General features: G+C 38.5%; 3 protein-coding genes across 6 annotated transcripts; all 3 read left to right on the forward strand.

Annotated features, from left to right (window-relative positions):
* Positions 1-1,396: 1,396 nt before the first annotated feature.
* On the forward strand, positions 1,397-6,904 carry LOC136281055 (uncharacterized). The gene is made up of 5 exons (XM_066167244.1): positions 1,397-2,028; positions 2,965-3,693; positions 3,899-4,168; positions 4,736-4,969; positions 5,444-6,904. Exons 1-5 carry the CDS (start codon positions 1,749-1,751, stop codon positions 5,782-5,784), a joined length of 1,854 nt encoding a protein of 617 aa, XP_066023341.1. The 5' UTR covers positions 1,397-1,748; the 3' UTR covers positions 5,785-6,904.
* A 916-nt stretch (positions 6,905-7,820) lies between these two features.
* LOC131783308 (uncharacterized) lies at positions 7,821-15,994 on the forward strand. Of its 4 annotated transcripts, XM_066167249.1 has the most exons (4): positions 12,543-12,869; positions 13,074-13,343; positions 13,911-14,144; positions 14,605-15,994. In XM_066167249.1, exons 1-4 carry the CDS (start codon positions 12,692-12,694, stop codon positions 14,943-14,945), a joined length of 1,023 nt encoding a protein of 340 aa, XP_066023346.1. In that variant the 5' UTR covers positions 12,543-12,691; the 3' UTR covers positions 14,946-15,994. The 4 variants fall into 4 exon arrangements, with proteins under 4 accessions (XP_066023349.1, XP_066023348.1, XP_066023347.1 ...); XM_066167252.1 differs by lacking the exons at positions 13,911-14,144; positions 14,605-15,994 and adding an exon at positions 7,821-8,313 and having other exon boundaries at positions 12,229-12,869; positions 13,074-13,213; XM_066167251.1 differs by lacking the exons at positions 13,911-14,144; positions 14,605-15,994 and adding an exon at positions 8,333-11,307 and having other exon boundaries at positions 12,229-12,869; positions 13,226-13,339.
* A 1,106-nt stretch (positions 15,995-17,100) lies between these two features.
* On the forward strand, positions 17,101-22,727 carry LOC136281056 (uncharacterized). Its single transcript, XM_066167245.1, has 5 exons — positions 17,101-17,470; positions 18,460-19,188; positions 19,519-19,788; positions 21,295-21,528; positions 21,992-22,727. Exons 1-5 carry the CDS (start codon positions 17,191-17,193, stop codon positions 22,327-22,329), a joined length of 1,851 nt encoding a protein of 616 aa, XP_066023342.1. The 5' UTR covers positions 17,101-17,190; the 3' UTR covers positions 22,330-22,727.
* The last annotated feature ends 543 nt before the right edge of the window (positions 22,728-23,270 follow it).

Below are 23,270 nucleotides of genomic sequence, written 5' to 3' on the forward strand. Positions count from 1 at the left end.
CGTAACAACAAAGAATTGTGGTACAATTTAACAATCTTTGAAGATCAAACCCTTGCTACAGTCTGAACACTTCTCTCAGAGATCAAAAGTGTTTCGTTTCACGATTGTTTATTTTTATGATGGTAGCATATCTATTCTTGGCTTTTATAAAAATAACTTCTATCACCTTTGATGGTCTCGGCCATAAGCCCCAAACTTCAAACTTCTACTTAAATCTCCTCTGAACTTACTTTATTTTCTCTTTAAATCAAATATCTATAGGATTTATTATAGGAGCCTTGAAAGTTTAGCACGCCTTGCTGTAAGCGGCCAAAGGTGAATTCCAAAGAAAGTGAGAAAATTGAACAAGGTACAACACTTTCGTAGCAACTTCCATAGGAAAATGTCCATCTCTGACATTAAAATTTTGTCATAAACATGGAAAAGGAAAAGAGTGGAGCTTTTGGGTTCTTTCAATCCAGTAACAGCATTTTACCCGAGCAAGTGAACATGCATGCTCAACATTTCGCCAGTAACAGGTTTGCACCTGTACCCCTCCAAAATATCATGTTGCTAAGTATATCCATTGAAAAGCTCTTTTCGGTGAAATACACTGATCCTTTTTTTCCTATTCTACCCCTCTTCCTGTACTCCTTTGGTAAACCTGATATTTCTGCGCGAGCTGGGGCAAATCTAGACTGATAAAAAACACCTGATCTTCCGGCCAAAGCCATTCTGTGAAACATAGAGTGGAAGAATGACTCATTTACCTGCCTTTATCATAGTTTTGTGCCTCCACATATATATATCTGTTTTGCTGTATAAGGTAATACTATATTTGCTTTGCTGCCTACCCAGGAATATCAAAATACATTTGAAAAACATTCAAAGAACATTTGCTGTAGCTCTTCGTGTAGAGTAGTCTGTAAGGTGATTTTTAAAACCTTCAGTCAAATTTGATGGCTTAGTGAATGTTTTAAACTTAGCCTTCATTTGCGATTCCTTTTTTGAATTTCGTGCATCATTGTTCTCCGGAACAAAGTTAATGTGGGAAAATTTCAGAGCGAAACTTCCAGCTTAAGGTCATCCCCAAAATATTTTGTTAAAGAAATTACATTCATTCCAAGAAAAGTACTGAGCTTTTAACATCATTTTAGTCTTATTACGCATATTTAGTCTTATTACGCGCCTTTAACCCTTTAACTCCAAAGAGTGACCAAGACAGAATTTCTCATTACAGTATCAACACAGAATCAAGCAGACAAGTGAGGAGAAAAAAGAAAAACTCAGTTAGGGGACTACAACTTGAACCCCAATACCAAATTCTCCAAATTGAAATCATAAGCATTTTATGGCAGACAGTAGGGAGAATTACTAACGAGATCTTGGGAGTTAAAGGGTTAATGATAAATCATCGTCGCCTCAAGGGGTTCTCTGTCTCAGAGAAATTCGAAAAACTGACATCTACGATGGGAGTATTGTCAATGAGTATGCAGACGTTTTTCTTCCTCCATCTGATTATTCATTTTCCTTTCACTTCTATTTCATACTCACCCTTGCACCTGAAAAAATTCGGTCAAAGACCTCCTCTTGAGAAATTTAATCTATTTTGTCTGACAACTGTGTAAGTGATATTCTAAGATATCACGGGGTACACTGAAACAACTAAGCGCTGAAAGGGAAGTTTCATCTTCACTTGCATTTTTGAGCTACATCAGTCCCCGCGAACGGACCATATTCCTCTTGTTTTAAAGATCGCCAACACGGAAATGGATGCAAAAGGGAACGTCCGCTCGAAATGTAGTGAAAAGATCAGCAGAATTTCCGTGGCTATTTCAGCAACTTCTTTGACTCTTGTGACATTGTTGTTTATGAGGATCGAGTTTGTGTACAACAATTCGAAAGCGCTGGAAACAAGGCTTGAAAACCGAATTCAGCGGATTGACGATGACCTGAAAACTAACATAGAAAGAATAGTGAAGAAAAGGTTACAAATTTATGAAACTGCATCTACAGCAAGGAGAAAGGAAAAGCCTGATGTTATATTTGGTGAGTCATTGGTTACACGTACATCAGTTCTGTTAGCTTTTAATAATCAACACTATAATATACAGCATCACAGCACAAAATGATTTTATCGTTAGTTTGCCTCTCAATTCTATAAACAGAATACTCGCTATACGAGTATACAGAACGAAAATCTGTCTTAAGTTGTATTTTATTTGTTATCCTTCTGCCAAGGGTATTTTTGGAAAAGGTCAAACTCAACTGACGCTTAAAATCTGAATTATTTTCTCTTTTCACAAGCTTTATGCGAAAGAACACGCGGAAGGTAATCAGCAAGTGAACATTTTATTGTTTTGCTTTACTCAAGAAACTGTATGGTTATCGAAAACAAATGCTTTCACATTACGGTAGTGTAGCGTGACATACATTCGTGTATCAGACCACTGAAGAATGCAGATTGGATCACGTAACATTTTGTTGAACCAAACCGAAGTTATAACTCCTATTGTTTTAACTTCCTGAAACACAACAGTATACATTCTCATTCTCTTGGACTAACGTGTCTGATCACCACCATTTTTTGGTACCGAAATTTTGACGACAGTAGAACTGTTAACTTTATTTAGCGAATAGGACTTTTTGGCAAATAGCCCGATGGTCAATTATCTTACCTGAAACTCTCAGCTGAAAAGTCTTGTGACTAAAGGCAGCTTCAGACAGCCCTCGGGCTATTTTTGAACAAAATTTATACACGTAAAAGGTTCCTTTTTTTTTTTGTTATTTATTTTTGCGCCAGTTTTATGAGCATATGAATGTTTTAACATTTGCGTATTTCTCTTTTGTCTTCATTTTCTCATTTTTCCTCATCACCGCAAACATCGATTGATAAACGACTACATCAATTCTGCTTATTCTTTCGCACTTTAAAATGCATTTCATTGATCCCATAATGAATATTTGTTATCGTAACTTCTGCAGGTTTTGAAAGCAATGTAAGAAGTGTGTCATCAGTTATCCGTGATCATAAAAGAGTGAGAAGAAATGTTGGTGCGGGAACAATAACTCTGCAGCAAGTCCGCCAGGAAATTAACAACAAACTCAATCAATCCTGCAGTGTTAACAACAAGATTTGTCAGACAGGACCTCCAGGTCCTCCAGGTGCCCTCGGCTATCCAGGGTACAAAGGAGAAAAAGGAGCCACGGGGAAAACCGGCTCACGAGGCCCTTCGGGTCCAATCGGGGCTCCAGGCGTGAGTGGCAAAAGAGGGCCTGTGGGACCTCGGGGAGTAAAAGGCGACAAGGGCGACAAAGGGTCCGTTGGAGCGCACGGGATGAGAGGAGAGACTGGAACGAAGGGACGTCAAGGACAACAAGGATCTATTGGCTTAAAAGGAAGCAAAGGCAGCAGAGGATTGGTTGGTATTCAGGGACCAAAGGGAGAATGTGTTGTTCCACTGAAGATCAGTGTATATCCAGTATCTCAGGAAGTCTTTGTGAACGAGCCTGTAATATTTTACTGTTGGGTTCAAGGCCATCTGTCGTCCAAGATAACGTGGCGTAAACTTGGAGGTACTCTATCTAATGCTACTGTGGAAGATGGTGCGCTTCGAGTAAGCAGCGTACAAAGGTCACACGCTGGGTCCTACATGTGTACAGCTCACACTAGTTTGGGAATGTTCCGAATATTAAGCAGATTGCATGTGAAAGGTAGGGTCTTTCAGTTTTAACCGATTTTCAGCTTTTGCATTCAGTTACAGAATAGGTAACGCTCCTAATATAATCATCATGGTTATTCAGGTCTATGAATCAAGACTTTTCTACAACCAAAAAAAAAAATTAACTGAATATAACTTTTTAAGATCTTCACCAAGCTTGTTTTGTGTCTGTTAAATTATTTTTTTTCTTTCTTCAGAGCCACCTAAATTTACCAACAGGCCCCCTACAGTAGTCAATATATTGCTAGGATCTAATGTAACCCTCTGCTGCGAGGCCTCAGGTTCTCCTCGTCCAAACGTGGAATGGTTCCAGGCCCAAAAGTCTTCTGTCTCATTTCCTGTTTTTCAGGAAGATGGATGTCTTCTAATTAAAATGGTTAAAGAAGACGTAGATTTCATCTGCCGGGCTAAAAACAGCTTCGGATTGGCAGAGACATCAACGACGGTGATTGCAGAAATTTTGAGAGGTATTATTTATTACTTTTGCTGCAAGGCTTTAAAATATGTAGCTGGAAGGTAGTGTCACTTGTCTTAATAGTGCGATATCTTTATTAAATGGGTCCAACATTTAAAAAATATCCCAAAACCGCACTTGGTTAGCTAATGGAGTAGAGCGCCGGACTGCCATGCGAAAGGTCGAGGGTTCCACACTCGGGATCTTAAAATAACTGAGGCGAATATGCTGCCACTACCTTGACATCTGCAAGTAGTTACACATCGTTGTCTTCTCGGATAAAGACGATAAAATCTTACATCTCTCTTTACTAGTTAGCAGGGTACGTTAAAGAACCCACGCACTTCTCGCAAAGAGTAGCGAACATATCTCCCGGTGTTGTGTTCTGGCCTTGTTATTGTTTATACAGACCCTATTTAATAAGCTTTAAAGCTGAACTGGGCCAACAAGTCTAAGTATCGCAAATAAATAAATTAATATAGTAAAAAAATAGATAATGCTATTAATTCTGCTATTTGTGCTAATTCGCTCCCTTCTAAATTGAGCGATTAAAACAGGCTGTAATATCTTTCTTTTTCAGGTTTGGGGCAATCAGTAATACTTACAAACAATATTCATTACCTGCGCACTTTAAGTTTTTGGTTAAGATCTGTTGTGCAGAGCCAGTCCTCTTACTGGAAGCGGTGCTGGCGAGCATCAGATGATGGTTGGGACAGCACTACCTTCCACTCAAAGTGTGACAACAAAGGGCCTACAGTGACCATTATCCGTGTGGGAAAATACATCTTTGGTGGATACACCAGCACATCATGGGGTAAGTGAATCATTAAATGCTTTCACTTCATTTTTTTTACTCAATGAAACATGCGTCCACTTTTTAACATTTCAAACCACACGCGGTTAATTCTTTTCAATAAATCATGTAAGCGACTTAAAGTCTCTCCTCTAAAATAACTTGAACCTGAAAAGAAACTCTGACATAAAGTTTCTGTTGTCTGATTATCTGATTGGAATTAAATTTTGACACAAGATCGTGTTCGATTAGGAAAAGCTGTTCTCTGTATTTACGCAATAACTTCTTCTACCATAGAGAAAGGTTTAACTCAAAAGGGAGTGGAAAATTTATTCAATAGCTTTTCGTTTTATTGTTGTTGTTAACTAAAATACGCTCGCAAACGCCATTTCTCTATCGTTTTAAATGTTCTTCTGGCCAAGTGTTACAAATATTCACCTTCATCTCAGTTTACTGAAATAGTTTGTGACTCTTTTTTACCATTTTGCTTATTAGATTCCAATTGTGGGTATCTGTACAGTTCAAAGGCCTTTTTGTTTTCATTGGTTAACAAGCCAGGCTGGGCACCAGTGAAACTGTCTCAAACAGGAAAGTATAGTCCTTATCGTCACTCCATATACAGTTGTTCAAGATATGGACCCTACTTTGGTGGAGGAAGTGATATTCGGATTACCAACTACGCCTCATCCAACACAAATTCCTTAACAAACCTTGGATACACCTACAGTCCACCATCTGGCCACAGTTATGGCAGCTCCTTCACCAAATCATTCCTGGCAGGAAGTTACAAATTTCAACCTGATGAAATTGAAGTGTTTTATGAAAGTACGAAGTGAAGTAGCGATGACATTCAAAACTCCTCTTTACACCTATTTACCAACAATCGAAGCAGACTTTTCTGCCTGGGTTGCCTGTGGGCTAAGGTGAAGTGTTTTATGAAAGTACGAAGTGAAGTAGCGATGACATTCAAAACTCCTGTTTACACCTATTTACCAACAATCGAAGCAGACTTTTCTGTCTGGGTTGCCTGTGGGCTAAGGCCACAAACTGAGATAAAGCTTGGACAGATCAGTTTAGGTAGTAGCACTAAACTGTGCTATTATATATACAGGTATCATCATTTTTAGTCTTTGGAGAGAGTTCGCAAATTGATCAAAGTAAACTCGTGATCAAAGTGAACTCGTGGATAAACTGTGAATAATATTATAAGAATAGGCAGTGATTGTACTAAGCTGTCAATTATTCTGTGATTCCAAGATACAGAATCAAGCCATTATCTCCAAATTGATCCGCTTGATTTAATTAAATATTTCGACCTGATGAAGTTGGCGTGTTTTATGAAGCTACTTGAAGCAAACAAATTCCTATTTACTGACGATGGAGACAGCGTTTCCTGTGGCTTGTGGTCACAAAGATCAAACTTGAACAGATCAGGTTAGGTAATAGCACAAAACTTAGCAATTATGTATACGGATACCATCATTTTTACTCGTGAGGGAGAGTACGAAAATAATATGTAAGCTCTCCCCAGTCTCATTTGGCCGTGCTAACGCTATGAAATTTCCTCATCGAATTCTCATATCCACTATTAAAAAGGGCGAGATTTGCCTCATCTTGCACGATGATATTAGCGTGTTGCGCAGTATTTTTCCGAGCCCCGCAGGGGCGAGGGAAAATATGAGCAATGAGCAAAATGTCAGATCATATTATTTGTCAAATCATCGATGGAGATATTTATAATTGCACGATTATTCCATTTTCTATTATTTCGGTGTGACCCTTGTGTTGCTCAGCTTTCCGTCCGTGCTTTTGCCTTGTTCTACAATGTAATGTCGAGGCATATTTTGTACGTTTCGTTGCCCTTATATGGTAAATGACGTCATAGTGAATAAGACGCTGAGATCCATGATACAAACTAATCTTTAATACCTATTTCAATACAAGAAATTAGCTGAGTACTCCTCGCATTATTCGATTCTACAAGTCTTGCATTAAAGTGCGTCATGCGGTTACGTGATGTTCATTTCCCTTCAGATCAAAATCAAAACACAAACAGATGAAAAAAGTACGCCAGGTAAATGGCAAAGGCGTCAATTTTAGTTTTTTGTCAATAACAGGTCTGGACAAGTACTACCTCAACATATCACATTGCAAGCTACGTTCACGTTAAAGTTTTAATTTGTGAAATTCTTTGACTGAGCTGGATATCGAATTTGAACCAATCCAAACACTGTTGTAATTTCTAATATGAGGACCTGATCTTACTGACCAAAGCCATTCTGTGAAACGTAGACTGGAAGAATGACTCGCTTACCTGCCTTCATCACGGTTTTAGTCCTTCATGGTAATATCAGTTTTGATGTATAAGGTGACACTGCATTCGCTTTGCTGCCCACCCAATAATATCAAAATATGTTTGAAAAACATTCAAAGAACATTTGCGATGGTGCTTCATGCAGAGTAGTCAGTAAGGTGATTTCTAAAAACTAAAGTCAATTTTGGTGGCTTAGTTAATGTTTTCAACTCAGCCTTCATTTGCAATTCCTTTTTTGAACTTCGTGCATCGTTTTTCTCCGGAACAAAGACAACGTGCGAAAAACTTCAGAGGGAAGTTTCAAGCTTACGGTCATCCCCAAAACATTTTGTCAAAGATACTATATCCATTCCAAGAAAAGTGTCGAGCTTTCACCCTCATTTAAATCTTATTAGGCAGCCTTAAAAACAAATCAGCTTAGCCTAGAGAGGTAATCTGTCTCAGCGAAATCTAACAAGCTGACGTCTACGATGAGAGTATTGTCAATAAATATGCAGACGATTTTCTTCCTCCATCTGATTATTCATTTTCCTCTCACTTCTATTTCATACTCACCCCTGCACTAAAAAGAACATTCGGTCAAAGACCTCCTCTTAAGAAATTTAATCGGTATTGTCTGACAACTGTGTAAGTGATATTTTAAGCTATAGAGTATACACTTAAACAGCTCAGCGCTGAGAGGGTAGTTTCATCTTAGCTTGCGTTCTTGAGCTACATCAGTCCCCACCAACGAATTCTTCCTCGGCTGTTTTAAAGATCGCCAATACAGAAATGGATGCAAAGAGGAACGTCCGCACGAAATCTACTGAAAAGATCAGCAGAATTTCTGTGGCTATTTCACTAACTTCTTTGACTCTTGTGACATTTTTGTTTATGAGGATCGAGTTTGTGTACAATAATTCGAAAGCGCTGGAAACAAGGCTTGAAAACCGAATTCAGCGGATTGACGATGACCTGAAAACAAACATAGAGAGAATAGTGAAGAAGAGGTTACAAATTTATGAAACTGCATCCACAACAAGGAGAAAGGAAAGGCCTGATGTTATCTTTGGTAAGTCATTATTTACGCGTACTTCAGTTGTGTTAGCTATTAATAACCAACACTATACTGCATCACAGCACAAAATGATTTACCGCTAGCTTTCCTTTCAATTCTACAAACAGAATAATCATTAGAATTCTACTGCTGTTGATTGTGAAATAAGACAGAGCGAAAATATATCTTAAGTTGTATTTTATTTGTATGTTATCCTTCTGCCAAGGGTATTTTTGGAAAAGGTCAAACTCAACTGACGCTTAAAATTTGAATACTTTCTTTTTTCACAAGCTTTATGCGAAAGAACACGCTTAAGGTAATCAACAAGTGAACGTTTTCGTTATTGTGTCGCTTTACTCTGGAAACTTTATGGTTATCGAAAACATCTGCATTCACATTACGGTAATGTAGGGTGACATGCATTCGTGCGTCAGGCCACCAAAGAATGCAGATTGGATCAGGTAACATTTTGTTGAAGCAAATCGAAATTATGACTCCTACTGTTTTAACATTCTGAAACACAGCAGTATACATTCTCATTCTCTCAGACTAATGTGTTTGATCACCGCCAATTTTTAGCACCAAAATTTAGAAGACAGTAAAATTGCTAACTATATTTCGGCGAACAGCCCGATGCTCAATGAACTTACTTGAAATCTCTCAGCTGACAAGTCTAAAGACTAAAGGCAGCTTCAGACAGTCTTCGGGCTATTTTTTAACAAAATTTATTATAGGTTCCTTTTTATGAATTGTTTATTTTTGTTCTGTTCTGTTCCAACAATCGAAGCAGACTTTTCTGTCTGGGTTGCCTGTGGGCTAAGGCCACAAACTGAGATAAAGCTTGGACAGATCAGTTTAGGTAGTAGCACTAAACTGTGCTATTATATATACAGGTATCATCATTTTTAGTCTTTGGAGAGAGTTCGCAAATTGATCAAAGTAAACTCGTGATCAAAGTGAACTCGTGGATAAACTGTGAAGAATATTATAAGAATAGGCAGTGATTGTACTAAGCTGTCAATTATTCTGTGATTCCAAGATACAGAATCAAGCCATTATCTCCAAATTGATCCGCTTGATTTAATTAAATATTTCGACCTGATGAAGTTGGCGTGTTTTATGAAGCTACTTGGAGCAAACAAATTCCTATTTACTGACGATGGAGACAGCATTTCCTGTGGCTTGTGGTCACAAAGATCAAACTTGAACAGATCAGGTTAGGTAATAGCACAAAACATCATATTTAGTCGTATGCGGAGAGTACGAAAATAATGTGTAAGCTCTCCCCAGTCTCATTTGGCCGTGCTAACGCTATGAAATTTGCTCATCGAATTCCTATATCCACAAGTAAAAAAGGGCGAGATTTGTGTCTACTTTGCTATTAGAGGTACAATAAAATCGCACGAAGAGGATAGTTTGATTCCAATTGAATATTTCTTGCACGATGATATTAGCGTGTTGCGCAGTATTTTTCCGAGCCCCGTAGGGTCGAGGGAAAATATGAGTAATGGAAAAAATGTCAGTTCGTATTATTTGTCAAATCATCGATGGAGATATTTATTATTGCACGATTATTCCATTTTCTATTATTTCGGTGTAACCTTTGTGTTGCTCAGTTTTCCGTCCGTGCTTTTGCCTTGTTCTACAATGTAATGTCGTGGCATATTTTGTACGTTCCGTTGCCCTTATATGGTGAATGACGTCATAGTGAATAAGATGCTGAGATCCATTATACATTATACATTAAATGGCAAAGGCGTCAATTTGAGTTTTTGTCAGTAACAGGTCTGGGCAAGTACTACTTTAACATATCACATTGCAAACTACGTTCACGTTAAGGTTTTTATTTGTGAAATTCTTTGCTTGAGCTGGATGTCGAATTTGACCTAATCCAAACACTGTTCTAAGTTCTAATATAGGGACCTGATCTTACTGACCAAAGCCATTCTGTGAGACATAGGCTGGAAGAATGACTCACTTACATGCCTTCATCATAGTTTTAGTCCTAACACTGTATTCCCCGTGCTGCCCACCAGAAATATCAAAATATGTTTGAAAAACATTCAAAGAACATTTGCGATAGTGCTCCGTGTAGAGAAGTCTATAAGGTGATTTCTAAAAACTTGACTCAAATTTGATGGTTTAGTTAATATTTTCAAATCAGCCTGCATTTGCAATTCCTTTTTTGAACTTCGTGCATCGTTATTCTCCGGAACAAAGACAACGTGCGAAAAACTTCAGAGGGAATTTTCAAGCTTACGGTCATCCCCAAAACATTTTCTCGAAGATATTATATTCATTCCAAGACAAGTGTTGAGCTCTCAGCCTCATTTAACTCTAATTACGCAGCTTTAATGATAAATCAGCCTAGCTTCAAGAGGTAATCTGTCTCAGCGAAATTTAATAAGCTGACGTCTACGATGGGAGTATTGTCAATGAGTATGCAGACTTTTTTTTTCCTCCATCTGATTATTCATTTTCCTTTCACTTCTATTTCATACTCACCCCTGCACTAAAGAGAACATTCGGTCAAAGACCTCCTCTTAGGAAATTTAATCTGTATTGTCTGACAACTGAGTAAGTGATATTTTAAGCTATTGGGAGTACACTTAAACAGCTCAGCGCTGAGAGGGTAGTTTCATCTTAACTTGCGTTTTTGAGCTACATCAGTCCCCGCCAACGAACTATATTCTTCCTCGGCTGTTTTAAAGATCGCCAATACAGAAATGGATTCAAAGAGAAACGTCCGCACGAAATCTGCTGAAAAGATCAGTAGAATTCCCTTGGCAATTTCAGTGACTTCTTTGACTCTTGTGACATTGTTGTTGTTGATGAGGATCGAGTTTGTGTACAACAATTCGAAAGCGCTGGAAATAAGGCTTCAAAACCGAATTCAGCGGATTGAGGATGACCTGAAAACTAACATAGAGAGAATAGTGAAGAGGAGGTTACAAATTTATGAGACTGCATCCACAACAAGGAGAAAGGAAAGGCCTGATGTTATCTTTGGTGAGTCATTGGTTACACGTACATCAGTTATGTTAGCTTTTAATAATCAACACTATAATATACAGCATCACAGCACAAAATGATTTTATCGTTAGTTTGCCTCTCAATTCTATAAACAGAATACTCGCTATATGAGTATACAGAACGAAAATCTGTCTTAAGTTGTATTTTATTTGTTATCCTTCTGCCAAGGGTATTTTTGGAAAAGGTCAAACTCAACTGACGCTTAAAATCTGAATTATTTTCTCTTTTCACAAGCTTTATGCGAAAGAACACGCGGAAGGTAATCAGCAAGTGAACATGTTATTGTTTTGCTTTACTCAAGAAACTGTATGGTTATCGAAAACATCTGCTTTCACATTACGGTAGTGTAGCGTGACATACATTCGTGTATCATACCACTGAAGAATGCAGATTGGATCACGTAACATTTTGTTGAACCAAACCGAAGTTATAACTCCTATTGTTTTAACTTCCTGAAACACAACAGTATACATTCTCATTCTCTTGGACTAACGTGTCTGATCACCACCATTTTTTGGTACCGAAATTTTGACGACAGTAGAACTGTTAACTTTATTTAGCGAATAGGACGTTTTTGGCAAATAGCCCGATGGTCAATTAACTTACCCGAAACTCTCACCTGAAAAGTCTCGTGACTAAAGGCAGCTTCAGACAGCCCTCGGGCTATTTTTGAACAAAATTTATAGAAGTTTTTTGTTATTTATTTTTGCGCCAGTTTTATGAGCATATGAATGTTATAACATTTGCATATTTCTCTTTTGTCTTCATTTTCTCATTTTTTCTCATCACCGCAAACATCGATTGATAAACGACTACATCAATTTTGCTTATTCTTTCGCACTTTAAAATGCATTTCATTGATCCCATAATGAATATTTGTTATCGTAACTTCTGCAGGTTTTGAAAGCAATGTAAGAAGTGTGTCATCAGTTATCCGTGATCATAAAAGAGAGAGAAGAAATGTTGCTGCGGGAACAATAACTCTGCAGCAAGTCCGCCAGGAAATTAACAACAAGCTCAATCAATCCTGCAGTATTAACAACAAGATTTGTCAGACAGGACCTCCAGGTCCTCCAGGTGCCCACGGATATCCAGGGTACAAAGGAGAAAAAGGAGCCACGGGGAAAACCGGCTCACGAGGCCCTTCGGGTCCAATCGGGGCTCCAGGCGTGAGTGGCAAAAGAGGACCTGTGGGACCTCAAGGAGTAAAAGGCGACAAGGGCGACAAAGGGTCCGTTGGAGCGCACGGGATGAGAGGAGAGACCGGAACGAAGGGTCGTCAAGGACAACAAGGATCTATTGGCTTAAAAGGAAGCAAAGGCAGCAAAGGATTGGTTGGTATTCAGGGACCAAAGGGAGAATGTGTTGTTCCACTGAAGATCAGTGTATATCCAGTATCTCAGGAAGTCTTTGTGAACGAGCCTGTAATATTTTACTGTTGGGTTCAAGGCCATCTGTCGTCCAAGATGGGTCGTACATGTGTACAGCTCACACCAGTTTGGGAATGTTCCGAATATTAAGCAGATTGCATGTGAAAGGTAGGGTCTCTCAATTTTGAGCGATTTTCAGCTTTTGCATTCAGTTACAGAATAGGTAACGCTCCTAATATAATCATCATGGTTATTCAGGTCTTTGAATCAAGACTTTTCTACAACCAAAAAAAAAATAAACTGAATATAACTTTTTAAGATCTTCACCAAGCTTGTTTTGTGCCTGTTAAATTATTTTTTTTCTTTCTTCAGAGCCACCTAAATTTACCAACAGGCCCCCTACAGTAGTCAATATATTGCTAGGATCTAATGTAACCCTCTGCTGCGAGGCCTCAGGTTCTCCTCGTCCAAACGTGGAATGGTTCCAGGCCCAAAAGTCTTCTGTCTCATTTCCTGTTTTTCAGGAAGATGGATGTCTTCTAATTAAAATGGTTAAAGAAGACGTAGATTTCATCTGCCGGGCTAAAAACAGCTTCGGATTGGCAGAGACATCAACGACAGTGATTGCAGAAATTTTGAGAGGTATTATTTATTACTTTTGCTGCAAGGCTTTGAAATATGTAGCTGGAAGGTAGTGTCACTTGTCTTAATAGCGCGATATCTTTATTAAATGGGTCCAACATTTAAAAAATATCCCAAAACCGCACTTGGTTAGCTCATGGTGTAGAGCGCCGGACTGCCATGCGAAAGGTCGAGGGTTCCACACTCGGGATCTTAAAATAACTGAGGCGAATATGCTGCCACTACCTTGACATCTGCAAGTAGTTAAACATCGTTGTTTTCTCGGATAAAGACGATAAAATCTTACATCTCTCTTTACTAGTTAGCAGGGTACGTTAAAGAACCCACGCACTTCTCGCAAAGAGTAGCGAACATATCTCCCGGTGTTGTGTTCTGGCCTTGTTATTGTTTATACAGGCCCTATTTAATAAGCTTTAAAGCTGAACTGGGCCAACAAGTCTAAGTATCGCAAATAAATAAATTAATATAGTAAAAAAATAGATAATGCTATTAATGCTGCTATTTGTGCTAATTCGCTCCCTTCCAAATTTAGCGATTAAAACAGGCTGTAATATCTTTCTTTTTCAGGTTTGGAGCAATCAGTAATACTTACAAACAATATTCATTACCTGCGCACTTTAAGTTTTTGGTTAGGATCTGTTGTGCAGAGCCAGTCCTCTTACTGGAAGCGCTGCTGGCGAGCATCAGTGGATGGTTGGGCCAGCACTACCTTCCACTCAAAGTGTGACAACAAAGGGCCTACAGTGACCATTATCCGCGTGGGAAAATACATCTTTGGTGGATACACCAGCACATCATGGGGTAAGCGAATCATTAAATGCTTTCACTTCATTTTTTTTACTCAATGAAACATGCGTCCACTTTTTAACATTTGAAACCACACGCGGTTAATTCTTTTCAAGAACTCATGTAAGCGACTTAAAGTCTGTCTGAACCTGAAAAGAAACTCTGGCATAAAGTTTCTGTTGTCTGATTATCTGATTGGAATTAAATTTTGACACAAGATCATACTCCATTAGGAAAAGCTGTTCTCTGTATTTACGCAATAACTTCTTCTACCATAGAGAAAGGTTTAACTCAAAAGGGAGTGGAAAATGTATTCAATAGCTTTTCGTTTTATTGTTGTTGTTTACTAAAATACGCTCGTAAACGCCATTTCTCTATCGTTTTAAATGTTCTTCTGGCCAAGTGTTACAAATATTCACCTTCATCTCAGTTTACTGAAATAGTTTGTGACTCTTTTTTTCCATTTGTTTATTAGTTTCCAGCTGTGGATACCAGTACAGTTCAAAGGCCTTTTTGTTTTCATTGGTTAACAAGCCAGCCTGGGCACCAGTGAAACTGTCTCAAACAGGAAAGTATAGTTCTTATCGCGAGTCCATATACAGCTGTCCATCAATTGGACCCAACTTTGGTGGAGGATACGATATTTACATTAGCAACTACGCCTCATCCAACACAAATTCCTACTCAAACCTTGGACACACCTACAGTCCACCATCTGGCCACAGTTATTTCAGCTCCTTCACCAAATCATTCCTGGCTGGAAGTTACTATTTTCAACCTGATGAAATTGAAGTGTTTTATGAAAGTACGAAGTGAAGTAGCGATGACATTCAAAACTCCTCTTTACACCTATTTACCAACAATCGAAGCAGACTTTTCTGTCTGGGTTGCCTGTGGGCTAAGTTGAAGTGTTTTATGAAAGTACGAAGTGAAGTAGCGATGACATTCAAAACTCCTCTTTACACCTATTTACCAACAATCGAAGCAGACTTTTCTGTCTGGGTTGCCTGTGGACTTAGGCTACAAACTGAGATAAAGCTTGGACAGATCAGTTTAGGTAGTAGCACTAAACTGTGCTATTATATATACAGGTATCATCATTTTTAGTCTTTGGAGAGAGTTCGCAAATTGATCAAAGTAAACTCGTGATCAAAGTGAACTCGTGGATAAACTGTGAAGAATATTATAAGAATAGGCAGTGATTGTACTAAGCTGTCAATTATTCTGTGATTCCAAGATACAGAATCAAGCCATTATCTCCAAATTGATCCGCTTTATTTAACATTTATTTCGACCTGATGAAGTTGACGTGTTTTATGAAGCTACTTGAAGCAAACAAATTCCTATTTACTGACCATGGAGACAGCGTTTCCAGTGGCTTGTGGCCACAAAGATCAAACTTGAACAGATCAGGCTAGGTAATAGCACAAAACTTATCAATTACGTATACGGATACCATCATTTTTACTCGTAGGGGAGAGTACGAAAATAATATGTAAGCTCTCCTCAGTCTCATTTGGCCGTGCTAACGCTATGAAATTTGCTCATCGAATTCTCATATCCACTATTAAAAAGGGTGAGATTTGGCTCATCTTTCACGATGATATTACCGTGTTGCGCAGTATTTTTCGAGCCTTGTAAGGCGAGGGAAAATATGAGCAATGGGCAAAATGTCAGATCGTATTATTTGTCAAATCATCGATGGAGATATTTACTATTGCACGATTATTCCATTTTCTATTATTTCGGTGTGACCTTTGTGTTTCTCAGCTTTCAGTCCGTGCTTTTGCCTTGTTCTACAATGTAATGTCGGGGCATATTTTGTACGTTCCGTTGCCCTTATATGGTAAATGACGTCATAGTGACTAAGATGCTGAGATTCATTATACAAACTAATATTTAATACCCATCTCAATACAAGAAATTACCTGAGTACTCCTCACATTATTCGATTCTACGAAGCTTGCATTAAAGTGCGTCATGCAGTTACGTGATGTTCATTTCCCTTCAGACCAAAATCAAACACAAACAGATGAAAAACGTACGCCAGGTAAATGGCAAAGGCGTCAATTTGAGTTTTTGTCAACAACACGTCTGGGCAAGTACTACCTCAACATATCACATTGCGAACTACGTTCACGTTAAGGTTTTAATTTGTGAAATTCTTTGCTTGAGCTGGATATCGAATTTGAACCAATCCAAACACTGTTGTAATTTCTAATATGAGGACCTGATCTTACTGACCAAAGCCATTCTGTGAGACATAGACTGGTAGAATGACTCGCTTACCAGCCTTCATCACAGTTTTAGTTCTTCATGGAAATATCTGTTTTGAGGTATAAGGTGACACTGTATTCGCTTTGCTGCCTACCCAGTAATATCAAAATATGTTTCAAAAACATTCAAAGAACGTGTAGAGTAGTCTGTTAGGTGATTTCTAAAAACTTGACTCAAATTTGATGGTTTAGCTAATATTTTCAACTTAGCCTTCATTTGCGATTCCTTTTTTGAATTTCTTGCATCGTTTTTCTCCGAAACAAAGCCAACGTGCGAAAAACTTCAGAGCGAAGCTTCAAGCTTTAGGTCATCCCCAAAACAATTTGTCGAAGATATTATATTCATTCCAAGACAAGTGTTGAGCTCTCAGCCTCATTTAACTCTTATTACGCAGCCTTAATAATAAATTAGCCTAGCTTCAAGAGGTAATCTGTCTCAGCGATATTTAATAAGCTGACATCTACGATGGGAGTATTGTCAACGAGTATGCAGACGTTTTTCTTCCTCCAACTGATTATTCATTTTCCTTTCACTTTTATTTCACTTTTATTTCATTACTCACCCCTGCACTAAAAAAAACATTCGGTTAAAGACCTCCTCTTAAGAAATTTAATCTGTATTGTCTGACAACTGTGTAAGTGATATTTTAAGCTATTGGAAATTCACTGAAACAGCTGAGCGCTGAGAGGGTAGTTTCATCTTCACTTGCGTTTTTGAGCTACATCAGTCCCCGCCAAAGAACATATATTCTTCCTCGGCTGTTTTAAAGATCGCCAATACAGAAATGGATGCAAAGAGGAACGTCCGCACGAAATCTAGTGAAGAGATCAGCAGAATTTCTGTGGCTTTTTCAGTAACTTCTTTGACTCTTGTAACATTTTTGTTCATGAGGATCGAATTTGTGTACAACAATTCGAAAGCGATGGAAACAAGGCTTGAAAACCGAATTCAGCGGATTGACGATGACCTGAAAACAAACATAGAAAGAATAGTGAAGAAGAGGTTACAAATTTATGAAACTGCATCCACAACAAGGAGAAAGGAAAAGCCGGATGTTATGTTTGGTGAGTAATTGGTTACACGTACCTCAGATCTGTTAGCTTTTAATAACCAACATTAAACTGCATCACAGCACAAAATGATTTATCGTTCGTTTACCTCTCAATTCTATAAACATTATACTCGCTATAATTCTACTGCCGTTGATTGTGAAATAAGTCTGAACGAAAATATATCTTTTAAAAGTTGTATTTTATTTGTATGTTATCCTTTTGCCAAGGCTACTTTTGGAAAAGGTCAAACTCAGCTGACGCTTAAACCCTGAACTATTTTCTTTTTTCACAAGCTTTGTGCGAAAGAACACGCTTAAGGTAATCAACAAGTTTTTGCTATTGTTTCTCTTTACTCAAGAAACTGTATGGTTATCGAAAACATATGCTTTAACATATTACTGTAATGAAGGGTGACATGCATTCGTGCGTCAGGCCACCGAAGAATGCAAATTGGATCAGGTAACATGTTGAACCAAATCGAAGTTATGACTCCCACTGTTTTGACTTCCTGAAACACAGCAGCATACATTCTAATTATCTTACACTAATGTGTTTGATCACCGCTAATTTTTAGCACCGAAATTTTCATGACAGCAGAATTGTTAATTATATCTTACGAACAGAACTTTGAGCACGATGCTCAATGAGCTTACTTGAAATCTCGCACCTGAAAAGTCTCAAGACTAGAGGCAGCTTCAGACAGTCCTCAGGCTATTTTCAAAAAAAATGTATAGACGTCCAAGGTTCCTTTTATAAATTTTTTTGTTCTTTAACTCTGACTCCATTTCATGTTCATATATTCATTTTTGCACCGATTTTGTGAGAATATTAATGTTTTAACATTTGCATATTCCTCTTTTGTTTCTACTTTCCATTTTCTTTCTCTTCACCGAAAACATCGATTGATAAACGACTACATCAATTCTACTTATTCTTTCGCACTTTAAAATGCATTATTTCATTAATCCCATAAGAAATATTTGTTATCGTAACCTCCACAGGTTTTGAAAACAAAGTTGGAAGTGTGGTATCAGTTATCCGTGATCATGAAAGAGAGAGAAGAAATGTTGCTGCAGGAACAATAACTCTGCACCAAGTCCGCCAGGAAATTAACAACAAGTTCAATAAATCCTGCAGTGTCAACAACAAGATTTGTCAGACAGGACCTCCAGGTCCTCCAGGTGCCCACGGGTATCCAGGGTACAAAGGAGAAAAAGGAGCCACAGGGAAAACCGGCTCACGAGGCCCTCCAGGTCCAATCGGGGCTCTAGGCGCCAGTGGTAAAAGAGGACCTGAGGGACCTCAGGGAGTAAAAGGCGACAAGGGCGACAAAGGATCCGTTGGAGCGCCCGGGATTAGAGGAGAGACTGGAACCAAGGGTCGTCAAGGACAACAAGGATCTATTGGCTTAAAAGGAAGCAAAGGCAGCAGAGGATTGGTTGGTATTCAGGGACCAAAGGGAGAATGTGTTGTTCCACTGAAGATCAGTGTGTATCCAGTATCTCAGGAAGTCTTTGCGGACGAGCCTGTAATATTTTACTGTTGGGTTCAAGGCCATCTTTCGTCCAGGATAACGTGGCGTAAACTTGGAGGTACTCTATCTAATGCTACTGTTGAGGATGGTGCGCTTCGAATGAGCAGCGTACAAAGGTCACATGCTGGGTCGTATATGTGTACAGCTCACACTGGTTTGGGTATGTTCCGAATAATAAGCAGATTGAGCATAAAAGGTAGGGTCTTTTACGTTTGAGCCATTTTCAGCCTTGCTTTCAGTTGTTCGAAATATTAGGAGGTCAGTGCCGTTTGTTTTCAGAATCAGATAATGCCCTTTCTCGAATCATCATGGTTATTCAGGTCTATTGATCGAGACTTTTCTAAAACCAAGAAAATATAGCCTAAATGATTCTGGCGCACCCTTACTTGATTACGTTAAAGCTGCTTGTCAAAGAGAGAAATGATTATGATAAGCTTTGCCACGCCATCTATAGCTCAGACTTTTACGATCTTCACCACGTTTTTTTTTTTTTGTGACTTTTAAATTGATTCTTTTCTTTCCTCAGAACCACCTAAATTTACCAAAAGGCCCCCTACAATTGTCGATGGATTTCCAGGGACAAATGTAACCCTGTGCTGCGAAGCCTCAGGCTCTCCTCGTCCAAACGTTGAGTGGTACCAGGGCCAAAAGTCTTCTGTCTCACTTCCTCTTTTTCAGAAAGATGGATGTCTTCTAATTAAAATGGGTGAAGAAAACGTATATTTCATTTGCTGGGCTAAAAACAGCTTCGGATTGGTAGAGACAACAACCTTGGTGATTGCAGAAGTATTGGGAGGTATTATTTATTAGTTACTTTTGCTGCAGAGCTTTAACAATATCTAAGTGTAACGCGGTATTACTTGTCTTAATAGCACGATATGTTTGTTGTATGGAGAAGAGTTTATCAAGTTTATCAATGCAGTTAGAGTTGGTAATATATACGGTAAATAGTCCTTGATCACAAACACTGGAATTCTGTCATAGCCTGGAGCTTTATTATAATTGGGTATAATATTGTACTCGAACCTTACTTTTAATGAACACGTTAACACCCTGACCTCGTCTCTTCTTTCTACCCTATGCCAGATAAGCAGAGCTAGGCACTTGTTTTCCAAATCAGTACTTACCACCATTCTGAATTGTCTAGTTTTTTGTAAACTCCCTTTATTGCTCGACAGTTTGGTCTGGAACGTTTGCGCACAACATAAACAAATTGCAACTTGTACAAAACTTTGCTGCCCGTGTGTTGAAAAACAGTAAGAAGTTTGATCACATCTCACCAGTGCTGCGGGCACTGTGTTGGCCTTCTATTAAGAACCAGTTATAAGTGCGTGATGTTACGATGCTATACAAAATAGTCAATGGCCTTGCACCACCATATTTAGAGTGTTACGTCAACAAAAGATCAGCTATCCACAGCTACAATACTAGATCTAAAGACAACTTAGTTATACCGTTTTGTAGGACAGCCACAGCACAGAGGTCTTTTAGTTATAGAGCAATTACTGCCTGGAATTCTCTTATAAGTGAAGAAACGAAAAATAGCGCAACACTCTCAGTTTTCAAGCGTGCAGTAAAGCGCGAAATATATGACAGTCCATAGGAATCTTTTTTAGGTATAGAATTTTAAGAATATGTTAGTTATTTATTTGTATTTGTTTCTTTATCATGATATTATTGTAACTTTTATAGGTAGTTTTATTCTATTTCCAATTATTGTAAATTAAATCGGAAGAGCCACTGGGTGGAGATTTAATAAACTTACTTACTTACTTACTTACTAAATCCAGCATTTGAAAAATATCCCAAAACCGCACTTGGCCGGCTCATGGTGTAGAGCGCCGGACTGCCGTGCGAAAGGTCGAGGGTTTCACACTCAGGGTCTTAAAATAACTGAGGAGAATGTGCAGCCGCTATCATGACATCTGCAAGTAGTTAGATATTTTAGTCTTCTCGGATAAAGACGATAAACTCCGACGTCTCTCTGTACTGGTTGGCAGGGGACGTTAATGAACCCACGCACTTCTCGCAGAGTAGCGAACATGTCTCCCAGTGTTGTGCTCTGGCCTGGTTATTATTAATACCAGCCCTATTTAACAAGCCTGAAACTGAAATGGGCCAACAAGTCTAACTATTGCTAATAAATGAATTAAATTTTACAGTAAAAAGATGAAAAAACATTTTTTGCTGTTTGTACTAGTTCATTCTAATTTGGGATTAAATTGTGTTCCGGGACCAAAACCAAAATTGATCCCTTTGAAATTGAGCAGTTAAAACAGGCTGAGATATCTTTCTTTTTCAGGTTTGGAGCAATCAGTAATACTGAAACATAATGTTTATTACCTACACAATTTGAAAATTTGGTTAAACCCTGTTGTACAGAGCCAGTCTTCACACTGGACGCGCTGCTGGCGAGCATCCATGGATGGTTGGGCCAGCACTACCTTCCACTCAAAGTGTGACCACAAAGGGCCCACAGTGACCATTATCCGTGTGGGAAAATACATCTTTGGTGGATACACCAGCACATCATGGGGTAAATGAATCATTGAATGCTTTCGCTATATTTTTTCACTTCATTGAAACATACATCCACCTTCTACATTTGAACTACACGCAGTAACTTGTTTTCCAGAACCCATGTAAGCGACATAAAATCTCTCCTCTAAAATAACTTGAACCTGAAAAGAAATTCTAGCATAAAGTTTCTGTTGTCTGATTATCTGATTGGAATTAAATTTTGACACAAGATCATGCTCGATTAGGAAAAGCTGTTCCCTGTATTTACGCAATAATTTATTTTACCATAGAAAAAGGTTGAAGTCAAACGAGTGGTGGATAATTCATTCAATAACTTTTCCTATCATTGTTGTTATTAACTGGTGAACGCAATTTCTCGACCGTTTTAAATTTTGCTGTGGTCAAGTGTTACAAATATTCACCTTCTTCTCAGTTTACTGAAATAGTTTGTGACACTTTTTTACCATTTTGTTTATTAGTTTTCAATTGTGGATACCAGCACAGCTCAAAGGCCTTTTTGTTCTCATTGGTTAACCAGCCAGGCTGGGCACCATTGAAACTTTTTAAAACAGGGCAGCATAGTTCAGGTCGCCATTCCATATACAGTTGTTCAAAGAATGGACCCACATTTGGTGGAGGAAACCATATTTCCATTGCCAGTTACGCCTCATTCAACTCAAATTCTTACTCAAACCTTGGATACACCTACAGGCCACCATCTGGCCACAGTTATGGCAGCTCCTTTACCCAATCATTCCTCGCAGGAAGTCGAAATTTTAAACCCGATGAAGTTGAAGTGTTTTATGAAAGTACTTGAAATAAACGAACTAAAGTAACGATGATATTCAAAACTACTATTTAGGCCTATTTACTAACAATCGAGACAGATGTTTCTGTCTGGGTTGTCTCTGGGTTAAGGCCACAAACTAAGATAAAGTTTGAACAGACCAGTTGAGGTAGTAGCGCTGAACTGTCCTATTATGTTAACATGTATCATCATATCTAGTCGTTGGAGAGAGTTCGCAAATTGATCAAAGTAACGCTATGATGAACTCGTGTATAAACTGTGCAGAATATTATAAGAATATGCATTGATTGTTCCAAACTTTCAATTATTCCGTGATTCTAAGACACAGAATCAAGCCATCATCTCCAAATTGATCTGCTTTATATAACAATCGGTCCGCCATCTGTAAGAAGATATATGCAACGTATTTCGACCTGATGAAATTAAAGTGTTTTATTAAACTATTTGAGGCAATTGAATTCCTATTTACTGACAATGGACACAGGGTTGCCTGAACAGATGAGGTTAGGTAACAGCACTAAATCGTTCAACTATGTTTATAGATATTAGCATTTTTAGTCGTAGGTGAGGGTACAAAAATAAGATGTATGCTCTTCCCAGACTCCTCTGACCGTGCCAACGCCGCGAAATTTGCATATCGAATCTCCTGAGATCCTCATATCAGCAATTAAAAAAGGGCCAGGTTTGTGTGAACTTTGTTATTAGGGGTACTATAAAATCGCTCGAGTAGCCAATTGAAATTTTCTTGCACGATAATATTTGCCAGTTGAGTAGTATTTTTCCGAGCTCCGTAGGCGAGAGGGAAAGCATGATCAATGGGCGAAATGTCAGTTCGTTGTCTGAGTTTAGGTTTACTACTACACTTCTAGTTATTCCGATGGACATGGATGGACTCCATTGGATTCCATCCGACGAATGGATATCGATGGAGTCCATCGGACAACATTTCT

Source organism: Pocillopora verrucosa, chromosome 5 (genome assembly GCF_036669915.1).
Source record: "Pocillopora verrucosa isolate sample1 chromosome 5, ASM3666991v2, whole genome shotgun sequence".
NCBI classification, from domain to species: domain Eukaryota; kingdom Metazoa; phylum Cnidaria; class Anthozoa; order Scleractinia; family Pocilloporidae; genus Pocillopora; species Pocillopora verrucosa.